General features: G+C 46.3%; 1 protein-coding gene across 1 annotated transcript; it reads left to right on the top strand.

Moving 5' to 3' along the window:
* Positions 1-10319: 10319 nt before the first annotated feature.
* On the top strand, positions 10320-11878 carry LOC146219812 (natterin-3-like). Its single transcript, XM_084695114.1, has 2 exons — positions 10320-10437; positions 10791-11878. Exons 1-2 carry the CDS (start codon positions 10320-10322, stop codon positions 11876-11878), a joined length of 1206 nt encoding a protein of 401 aa, XP_084551240.1.
* Positions 11879-12088: the final 210 nt, after the last annotated feature.

The following is a 12088-nucleotide window of genomic DNA, read 5'->3' as shown; positions in this document are numbered from 1 at the left end:
ATCACATACATGTACGTCAGCCATACACAATATGTACCTGCCCACAGCCTTTAACACAGGTATATCAATGGCTACATCTTCTGTGTAAGAATATGACTTGAGATTTTACATCTAGCGTAAAAAATACGTGTGCACCATGTATCTGCGGGGCTTCCTCTTGCACGGTTACACACTGTCAATGGGAGATTCAGAACACAACGTAAATTGAGACCACAGCAAACAGATAGCCGTACAGCCCTAGCCTCGCCAACATTTGAGTTCCATTTGTTTTCCTCCTGTGATGATGCAGGAGTGCATCCAAGAGCCTGCCATGCCGTGTGGCCGTCAGGTAGTAATGCATGCCGACCAAACCCAAAATAGCCCCAACACTTTGTCAGAGAGCTTCTCTGTGAATTTCAATAGAGCACTCAGTGGCGGCTTTGGAGCAGAAGCTATTTTTTATGGATTCTAGACCTCGGCAACCATTTTTTATCTTCAGATGTCTTTTCTCACTGAGCTGGGCAAGAGGAGAGCTGTCGACAATATAACTTGAGTTTAAGACATGATTTAGACTGGTGCCATTATTTTCTTCAGAGGAATCTCCTCAATCTAAACCTCTTTGATAGGGATAGTACATATGTCCAATAACTTTTTCTTTTTTTAAATTAAGATCTGTAGATGTTCACTGTATTCCTGCCACAGTAAATTCTGTGTTTGTGTTAACCTACATGGCAGTAAAAACCAATTCTGATTCAGATAACAAAATGGCCAACTAAACGGTTTTCGTGACCAAATGTTAAATGGTAGCCATCTTCCACACCGTCCTTCACCCTTATCCCATGCTATAGGTGTCGCCTGCCGTCTCTCAAACCCTCCTTACTCATAACCACCCCAAGGGTCCTGCTCATCACAACAAATTGCATTCTGTTCCCATGACGACTTTGCCAGGACGTTGGTTTCCTCAGGGAGGCTGGTCATTAACACCCGCACATGGCTTGTCTGCATCAACTCACCATCTAGCACAGACCACAGCTACCCCCCCCCCCCCCCAAAAAAAAAATAAAAACACTACGGTTTAAAATGTTTTAAGTTACAAATTGTTCGGTAATTGGTAAGGCACTGATTTATTTTTGATGCCTAGGCTATTTCCAAGCAAATCTGAGGTTATTGTCACAAACGGTAAAGATGTATTATAGCCCCCGCCCCCTCCTCTTCTCCATACACACACACACACAAATACACACTTATACACATTCAGGCACACAAACACAAAATATACAATATGTGCCCATTCATTTACCTTGTTTTCATTGATCACAGCCGTTTCAAATTAAGTTTGCTCAGCTGTTTATGGCAGAGTTTAACACACTTGCAGCAAACTGCAAAAGACTGTAGCCTTTTGATTTTGTATAGTATGAAAGGCCCAGGTCAATGTATCTATAAACCAACACGAAGTATTTTGCCAATAAAGTTTTTTCTAATTCTGATTCTGCAGCAAACGACCCCCAGATTTTAGAATGGCAATTTCAGTTTATTCCAGCACCATGGACAGCTACGCGACAAAGAGAACTTGACAATGTATTGTCAATAAAGGGTTTCACGTATGAATACATGCAAACTTTCATATGCAGTTGACTTTATACAACGGATCTGGCCTTCGCTCATTGATTCAAAATTCTGACCAAGATGACATGACAATCAACTGAGTCACTTTTACGCTGAGATAATAATAATAAAAAATATTTAAGCTCATTGATTGTACACGAAAGGAAAGGACATACATAAGCTCAACGTTTTCTAAACTGTTAGCAAAATATCATTTTACCTCTTTCAGTATTTGAATCGTCCCATGTCGCCTCTCCGGCACCTCCGGTTCGCACAGCCCCGGTTCTGGGCATCCGAAAGAAACAGACACGTGATGCTCAAAGCCAGCCGCGCCTGAGGGTGTTGATGAAGACAGTTTAACTGGGAGAAAGGTAACCAAACTCATCTGATGGGAAACCTAGTGATAAACACTGTATTCATCTTTCAACAAAACCAATCGTTTTTTTAAACGTTGACAATAGAAATTCGAGAAATAAACACATGAATGTGAGTCAAAATTCCACCTAGATTCTCCACGATGATCTTAGATCCCGCAGCATTTCGAAAAAAGTAAAAACAACAGCTGTGTAATCAAATGACCAAGGACGACCACCGCGATGAGTTGGTAGACGGCCAAGGTGTTCATTCACACTACATCTCCCAGGATTGGTCCTCCTTCCCGTGCAATTCCCTTGCTTGCAACAGTTGTTAAATTAATTAATAGATTATATTATCAAACAATCAAATCCAAAACGTCGGACAACATTTCCCTTCCCCCTTCCTTATCTCAAGCTTGGCTGCGGTGTTTAAAAAAAACCAAAATACAAAATTAACCGTTCTCCCAAAATGTTATAAAACTTTTACCTTATATCGTTTTTATTGTTTCACCCACCGAACTACTTGGCACTGTAATTCAACTAAAAGGGACAGTGGACCTCCACGCGCGCAACAATTCACAGAGCTGACCTGAAGAAATGTAGTCATGCGTCAAAACTGCCGCGTGTTGTTTCAACCTTGACCGCTTAAGGACACAGCTGACTTTTATGATCGAATGAGTATGGAGCTTTTGTCATGGTTAGCAGTTAGGCCTATACCGGTGAAATTCTGTATCAGTTTAATTTAATATTATGTACTGTTCTTGATAACAAAGAAACTAAATTGACATTTGACATTGACCAACTTTTATGGTATGGTAAAATAAAATGAGGACTATAACAATGTATGATAGGCCTTTCAACTCATTATATCAGCATTATAGCAGTCTCAACACTAATCTGTTTACGCCATTTCTTTCATTCTTTTACATCATGTATGCACACCATCAGGCTCTCAAAATGTTACCTCTGTCAGTTTTCCTCTGCTCCCTACCTACCATCACCCTTCCACTACCCAACACACACTCTCTCTTTCTGTCACACACAAACACACACGCACACTCTCTCTCTCACTCTCTCTCTCTCTCTCTCTCTCTCTCTCTCACACACACACACACACGCACACACACACACTCTACACCCCTTCACACTGCTCCCTCCTTTCAAGCACTCCACCCCGTCGCTTGGCACTGAAGCCTCCCTCCACACTGCGGCCACTTTGAGCGCCGCCAAGAAAAGACAGTTCGAAGGAAGCAAGAAAGAAAGAGATTTTATTGCATGAATCATTCATGCACGGAAGGAGGCTGAGATTCCACTGTGTGGTGGAGACATTGTCTTGTAATATTTATAAGTGGAGATGGAGAGAAAGGTTGGGTTCTCTCTCCCTCCTTTCCCCCTGTCCTGGTGTGCGCTCCATCCTGCTTTCACTATCCCTCGTTCAATTCCCCCCCAGTGACCCGGCTGGACGATCGACGGGTTGGGGAAGTGAAAGACGGGAGCCTCCTGGCTGGGCAACAACACGGCTGTTTCAGCCCGGTTCTTCTACGGTCGTGTCGTGTTCACAGCTCCTGTTGCACACCGTGTGGTTTGTGGTGAGGGAGTTGCATCCCGACGTGGTCAGGATCATGTCAGCAGTCATGAGTTTGGGAATTGCGGATGTTTGCAACTGTCATATCCAACTTTGAATATGATGTGTTCATTGAACAGGAAAACAAATCTAACCAAAAGAAGGCTCGACTCCCTTTTAAGTCCACCTCCTTTCAGAATAATACTGTAATAATGCAAGAGAGGGGGGGGGGGGGGGGGTGAAGCTACGCTTGTCTGCAGTTAAGTGCTGTAACCACTGAGCTTCAGCACTGTGCTACACCCACTGCACTTCACCTGCATGTCTGCCCCTCATCTCTCTTGCCTTCTCCTTTCCAAGTCAGCGTCCCTCCTTTTCCGGTTCATTCTTTCTCCAACTCTCTTTCTGGGTTGATGGTTTCCATGGCTTCAACAGTTCATCATGGCAAATGGTGCGTCTCATCACCCATCTTTCCATACTATATAGTATGTGTGGACGTAGTACCTACCATAGTAAATAGTATGGTACTATGGGCGTTGGGATGCACTGAAAGAGTCCTAGCATCAGTCACATACCATTCCGAATTTCTAACGAAAAACGATAGCTCATTGCAAAAGTTTGCCTCCTGTTGGGGTCTTCTGCTGTCTATGAAAATGACCGCCCCTGTACTTGTGAGACCATGCCAACTCAGAACTCAGCCTCACAGGCTTAACAGAGCACAGCGGAGAGGAGAGACACAAAGACATGAACCAGCGTCTGAATCCTTAATGGCACATGTGCTCAGTGATATCCATCGGCTGCTGTTGTGCTCACTGTATCTTTAACCAGGACAAATCCCCCTTGCCCAAAGCGGAGGTGTCTCTACAAACCCAAACATACAGACCTTCAGACAGACCTGGTTTCGAGGGTTTCCAAGCGATTCACGCTGTTGTCATTGTTACTTTATTGTACGTGTGCATGTTTAAACATTTTGTACAGTCGGTTCACATCCGAGGAAAAACTATAGGGGAAAAAAACAAAGCAATTTTGGATGACAACCAAATGAGCAAAATGCATGTTTTGAATGTATGTTTTTATCTGACTTTCCAGAGACTTTAACAGTCAGAAGTTGTTGTCCAGTGCAAATGCATCAGCAAGCAGAACACCACAGCCTGGATAGCTGCATGTCTCCAGTCTGGAACTGGAAACTCAGTCCCATAATTATAGTAATAACCATTTATGCATAATCCATCATAAGAGATAGCTGTAGAAAAACAGGAGCTCGATATTGCTTGATTAAACACGGCACAAGCCTCTGGCAGTGGGTATTGATTTGCGGTGGTGCAGTGTCTGTGTGTGTTTGTCAAAGCGCGTTTGTGTGTGTGTGTGTGTGTGTGGGAGTAGGAGATGGACACCAGGGGGGCTATAAAAGGTCCGTCAGAGGACTATCCATGTCCTGGCAGGCTTGGCTGGGCCTTAGATTGAGAGAGAATCTACCAGAACGTACACATTTAGAAAGGGTCCCTGGTCGTGCAGGGGCGACAAACACGTTACTAAATGCAACTCTTGTTGGGAAATGTCGATCGAATGTTGGAATTGAATTCCGATATCGGGAATACATTTAAAAAGGACAGTGTTGGGATGTTTCTCATCTGACAGAGCGTGGAGTTGTTTTTATTGAACACAATGATCATGTTCCCTGGCAGTTCATCACAGTCACGTCTGGTCATGTCATGTCAGAAAGACCACATGACTCCTCTCACTTGGGGTCTTTAGCTTCTCATTTAATGTCCACCAGTTGATGAACTCGCCGTGGGACAGCTGCCTCTCAGTGAACTGAAACCGTATTACAGCCAAGCTGGAACACAAGGGGACAGTTGGGGATTTGCCCCCAGAGCCCGTCACACGTCTAACCAGACAGAAGCCAGGATAATCATCATCCAGAAGGGCCTCCAGGTTTGGAGAGCACTGACTTGTCTGACTCAACCTGTTTTTGGTCTGGCCAATCCAGATTTGATTTGATACCTTTTTTCGGTATTGAATATTGTGACTACGCTTCGGTGCTGCAGATGGGTACCACGTGTTTAACGGCGGTGAATTCACCGCCGTTAAACACTCTTTAGCCGCTACTTAAGACGTTTCTCTAACCTGTTGGATACTCTCAAAGACTGTTGTTATCTTTTCATTAAGCCCAGGAAGACACAGGTAGCGCATTAAAGGTCAGACTTCTGGCCAGACAGCGACTTCAGTGTGAAGGCCTTGGTATTATATGGTTTAGTTTAATTCCACAGAAAGTGTTTCGGCTGAGGAAATGTTTTGTCAGAGGGATCCAGTGCATTAGCTGTACTGTCTGCCCTCTAACATGCCTCTCAGCCACCCCCAAACCCCAAACCCCAATGTTTATAAAATATATAGAGTTAGCTTCATGTTACTGTCTGTGATGTCAGCATGCATGGGAGGCTACCACATACCCCCCGCCTCCATGCGTCATCGTTGGGTCTGGGTATGAGGGGTCAAAGTCTGGATTCAGTCAAAAGTCCCTCGGATCTGGAACGCTGCAAAAACAGCCTGCACCCTAGACAAAACAAAGGAAGAATCTGTCGTCTGCCTGTCTTGTGGGGTGGGTGGGGGGTCGGGGGGGAAGAAGAGGGGGGAGAGACGGAGTGAAGGGGGGGGCGGCGGAGGAGGAGAGGGGCGGAGGGGGGAGGAGGTGAGGGAAGGAGGAGGTGAAGAGAAGAGGGGGTGAGGATGGGAGGAAGTGAGGAAGAGAGAGCTTAAAGTATCGAGGATTGAAGGAAGAGTTCTCAAGGGCTCTTTGTTTTGCTGCCCGTAATGGAGCTTCTACCGTGATGTGATTTCTCCAAACTGTATCTTCAGGAGCACTCACCGTGGTTTACAACACCAATACATGACAGTAAACACACATTAGCATGCTCTATCTGAACGCAACTCCAGAACCCCTGGAAGACTACATACATTACAAGATGCTACCATCCCATTGGTGCGGTAGTTCATTTATTACGCTCAGCGGTGTTGAACTGAAGTAGCTAAATGTAACGTATATGTGTTCAAGCAGAAATAGCAATAGCATGTATGTTTTATAGGAATAATGCACCACGGCTAGGCGCTTATCCAGTATGTCCCTTAATGCACAGTCCATGAGACCGTCTGTCGCAGAGTAACTGCAGGAGTGAAGTCAATCTTCCCCTCTCCCAGCTGATTACAAAAACCTCAACTCCACTCCCAGACACACAACTAGGAACCAGCAGGAGCTGAATAATGGATGAACGGGGCTCTATCTTGTGGTTTACTCCTCAACTCTGCTGCCGTGACCCCTCTCTTACAGAAGGCTTTTTCAAAGAATCCCCGACCCGGAGCCACCAGAGCGCGTGGGAAAGGATCTCAGGAGAGGAGAAGCTGCAGGGCTATAAAAGGATCCGGAGGCTTAAGAGCACCTGGACCTTCCGAGCCCTCGCCACGTTCCAGTATCCACGCTCCGGCCTCGTCGACGTGAGAAGGCCTTCTCATCGTGACGGGCTGCACCGTGACCTGGGTCTCAGCCCCCTTCGCGTCGACGTTTAGGGACTTTGACGTGGCCGATGAGGAGTTTTTTTTTCTTTTTTTTCTTGATGATTGACATCAACGCCCGACAATGACCACGTTTCCCTGATCTTCGTCACCGGGTTACATCGCGGCAATTTTACGTTCACATTTGAGTCATTTAGCAGGCACTGTTATCCAAAAGGGATGCACAAATAGGCCTGTCGTCCACACAATGCCTTTCAGCTATCCACATTTTACTGACCCTCTGATGTCACATGCCAGCCTTACTGTCCTGATGCCAAAAACAGTCTCTGAAGGAGAGTTGTGTCATGAAAAGACAGAAACGTCAAGATAAATAGGCGAGTTCGAGAGGTGTGGGCTAAGCTGGGACCAGGTCAGGCCTCATCACACGGCTGAACTGGGAGGACTAGGCCGATAGGGGGAAGGAGATTGGGGTCAATCAGACTACAAAAGTAGGGTCTGGACTCTGGAAATGGGCACAGAAACGGGGAAACATAGACACCCACGCACACAAATCTGGAGGCTGTCAGGTACAGTTAAATTCTTGAAATGCAAATGTTGTGAAAGACAAAGACCATGAATGTTTCATGAGGAACAAGGAGAGAGCCAGGCTTCTTGGTGACAGCGAGCGCAGTGTCCTGTGTGCGCCCTGTCAGGACCATGGCACCGCCACCGTGAGATCCACAGCCATGTCGCAGCTTTCAGATGGGGTACAATCCAAGGATTCTATGAGCAGCCAACTGAACACATTGTCGCCTCATAGATTTCTCTGGGGAAATGCAGCATTGTGGGTAGTTGTGTGTGTTGGGATGCACGGATGTGTGTCGTTTGTGTGAGGGTACTGAAGGTGCATTTTGCTTTGCAGTGTCAACTTCTCCGGTTCCCAAAAACTCAGAAACAGATTTCAACACGTTAAAAAGCACACACACGCATAGAAAACACACGCACACGTGAGTTAGAGAGTTCATGGTTTGGTTTGGAGATGTTCACCGTCCCTAAAGCATCAAGGTGTGATGTTTCAACAGACTATAACAGCCACAGTCGTACCCATGGAGAACATTTTAATCCAACTTCCTCCGAGGCAGAGATCGGAGCAGAATGGAAAACGTTTTGTGCTTGCTGTTCCCAGGATGCCCTGCATTGCTCCGCCAGCGGCCCCTATAGCTACACCGTAGCCACTGATGCAATCGATGAAGGGACAGGCCACAGAGTGATACAGAGCTCACCTCGGCCATTATTCCACATGAAGGAGAGTTATTGGAGCAAGGAGGGAGAGGGCGAGATAGAGAGACAGACAGAGATATGGAGAGAGGGGGAGAGAGGGAGAGAGAGATGGGAAACAGTAAGCAGGGGCCATCTTTTATTCATCTACTGGTAAGTGCAGTCACGGTGAAGGCTGACGGGCCATACTGATAAGCTAACCAGTGGCTCACTGCTCATCCAAAAAAACTGTCAAACCTGCGGACTTATGGAATTGTATTGTCTTTCTTGAGATGTATTTCCTGCAGCTCTAAAATCTAAAGATAGAAAATATATTGAAATGCAAAACAATCGATCTTAGAACGCTCTTAGAACTGTGTTAGAACAGTGTTACTAAAAACAGTTGGAACGATTGTTAAACATACAGTTTTCTCTGAGACCCTCAACCCTTAACTGTAATTCTAGTTACAGTGAACTAGAATCAAAGTCTCTTAAAAGGTTGAGCAAATCCTCAAGTCTTTTCAAACATTTCCACGGTTGAGCAAATGCTGCCCCCTGCTGCTTGTATGAATCAACGACACCAGAGCCAAATACATCAGGGGTCATTTAGTTATTTTGTTTTTGTAAGCAGCAAATAATCTTTCCTTAAAAGACCTGTGTCATGAAGAAAGTGCGATCGTGACAGATAGTCAGAAGAGCTGGCAGTAACCCTGACTTCTCAACACCACTCTCTCTGTTGTTCCTCTCAATCCTTTATCTCGTTAGTTACCCCATACCTTATCTTTTCCACCTTCGTTATCTTGGCTTTACCTTCGTTTATCTGGCCTTCCGTTATCGTCGGCAGGTTGATGATGAGGGTGATGTCTGAGGATCGTATAGTCCCAGCTTCTCTCGCAACACCAAAGACCAAAGAAAGGGAATATGTTTCACGTACTGTTCTCTGTGCTGGTAGAGACATCAATGCTGCTGTTTGCCGGTAGACTTGGCTACATTTACATTTAACATTTAAATGTAAAAAATTAATAAATGTTATTTAGTCATTTAGCGGACACTCTTATCCAGAGCGACTTACAGTAAGTACAGGGACATTCCCCCCGAGGCAAGTAGGGTGAAGTGCCTTGCCCAAGGACACAAAGACATTTTGCATGGTTGGGAATCAAACCGGCAACCTTCTGATTAATAGGCCATAAACCTAACCGCTCAGCCATCTGACCTCCCTGCAATAAACCTCAAACTTGTCTTGAACCTGACCTTGACCTTGAGTTCTACTGTGTTGTTCTGATCCATAATTCTTCAAGAGCTTCCATTCCTCAAGCCTCACCTGCAGTTTGTTTTGACTGACATGGAATAGAGATGTCATGTATGTGGCATTAGATAGAGCCTGAATGAGTCGATAGTTACCACGTTAGCAATCAGACAAAAAACGTGACACAAATGCAGACATAAAAGCACACACATGCATACACACGTACACACACACACACACACACACACACACACATAGCCGACAGTCACACAAAGTATTCCTTCTCCCCTTGGTCTCAGAGCGTGAGAGTGCGCAGACTGCTTTACGACCTCTCCTAACTCAGCTATATAAACCTGGAGAGAGACCGGCACATGACTCACTAGGGGACAAGACTGGAAAGGTGAGTGCATTAGCTCCTTGATTTGTTTACACCTGCTAGCTCGAAGCAAATCTCCCCACTGTCCTCATGTTGCACAACGTAATGCTTGGGGATTGAAAAGGGAGTACTTGCAAGATTAAGATTAGAAAATAATGAAAGTACTTGCGTCCATAACCTTGTGATAATTATATTTATATACATATACCTCTATTCAAAGTGTGGGCATTATTATTTATACCACAAATGAAAGCAGTACTGTTACGTAGTGTACTGTTCCAAACAAACTGCTGTTAGAGCTGTGCACCTGTGATGCTTGATCTTCTGCTTTACTGTCTCCATGCTTATTCCAACCTTACTTTGGATAAAAACATCTGTTAAATGAATGCAAGCTTAATGCAAACGTGATTTCCTGCATTACTCAGTCTCTCTCGTGGTCCGTGCTCTCTGCAGATGAGGTCTGTCTGGATGGTCCTCTCAATGGCCCTGCTGGGTCTGCTCGCTGTCCAGGCTGCAGCCCCTCCAGCCAGCCTGAGAGACATCATCAAGAGGAACTCACTGAAGAAGAGAGGTAAGTCTCCTTAGCCGTGGTTACAGAGCCTACAAGCAGTATTACAAGATTACGGTCATCATTGCAAATGTTGGATGAAGATGAATGATTTGTTGTCAGTCAAGGATGAATTAATAAAAGGATTACATTTAGGTGTGAGTGAGAGCAGGGCTGTTTTCATTAGCCTTTCAGCTGAGTCTTAAAGTGTAATTGTGTTGCAGTCAGTGAAAAGAATCAACTTGCAACACGGAAGTGCAAGTTTTTCACAGTATTTGAAAACAGTAATCGACCCATCTCCGTATCGTGAATTGCGTGGTGACCACAGCAGTGTCTGACATCTCACAAGTACTCTGCCATTTCACCCCTGTCTGCAGTGCCCATGTTGAACCCACAGCTAGAAGGCAGGGTCCCCCCTCCTCCCAGCCAGGGTCCTGTCCAAGGCCCTCTGACACCTGCCGACTTTGAAAACCAAAAGCTCGAGACGTCATCCTTCTCGTTCGGGGATAACGTCAACCTGCAGTGGCTGAAATGGAACGGCTTGCTCCCCAATGGAGCTGTGGGTATCTACAACGGCTACGTCGGACGCACCGACTACGTTTGCAAATTCAACTGCGAGTCTGGGTTCTACACCCCCAGCAAAGGCCCCTACTGCCTCTACCCCTATGGCAATAGTGAGTACAATGCCCCTGAGTTTGAACTGCTGGTCAACAAAGACAACTTTGAGTTCCTGGAGTGGAAGGAGGACTCTTACGGCTCCGTGCCCAAATACGCTGTCAGGACCTGCCCCGGGGTGAGCATCTACGTGGGCAAGAACAAGTACGGCCTGGGTAAGGTGGTTCCTCAGTTCGAGGCCTTCTTCCTGCCCTGGGAGGGAGATGAGTACTGGTACAAGAGCTACCAGGTCCTGGCCCTCAACAAAGACGCCTACACCCAGCACATCTCCCACGTGGTGTACGCCATCGACGAGGTGGAGATGTTCCACTACCCGCCTGAGACCATGCGCATGTCCGGGGTGACCAACAACGAGTGCCAGACCGTGGTCAAGACGGTGACCATCTCCAAGACCACGGAGGTGGAGACCACCTGGAACATAGGCCGCTCCACCATGCTGGGCATCTCCGCGAGCATCACGGCCAAGATCCCCTTCATCGGCACCGGAGGTGTGGAGCTCAGCGGGGAGAAGACCCTCCAGTTCTCCAAGGGCACCACCATCGTGGAGGCCCTGAGCCACTCGGTGTCCGTGGAGCTGAAGGTCCCCCCCAACCACTCCTGCACAGTCCGCATGGAGGGCCGTAAGATGACCGCCGACATCCCCTACACGGCCCGCCTCAGCCGCACCTACAGGAACGGGGAAACCCAGTGGACGTCCATCTCCGGCAAGTACGACGGCGTGCAGATCGGAGAAGTCCGAGCAGTCATCGACCGCTGCCAGCCCGTGGCAGATGCAAAGCCCTGCCCCTGAGAGACTCGGATGTTTTAACCCCCTGTAAAATCTGCATCTGTCAGATCCCTTTTCATGTGCTGCATCCTTAAGCTGAATCCTAGAATTCCTCATGTGTAATAAAGACAGCAAAGTTTGCAAAGTTTAACCAATGGAATTCAACCACAAGATATTGGTGTGTAATTGAAATAAATGTATTCAGAGTACAAATGTATTCGCTAGTCTTCTTTT

Source organism: Hypomesus nipponensis, chromosome 28 (genome assembly GCF_054491055.1).
Source record: "Hypomesus nipponensis isolate SF chromosome 28, ASM5449105v1, whole genome shotgun sequence".
Classification (NCBI taxonomy): Eukaryota; Metazoa; Chordata; class Actinopteri; order Osmeriformes; family Osmeridae; genus Hypomesus; species Hypomesus nipponensis.
The sequence above is the reverse complement of the archived record's forward strand: the minus strand, read 5'-3'. Positions and strand labels throughout refer to the sequence as shown.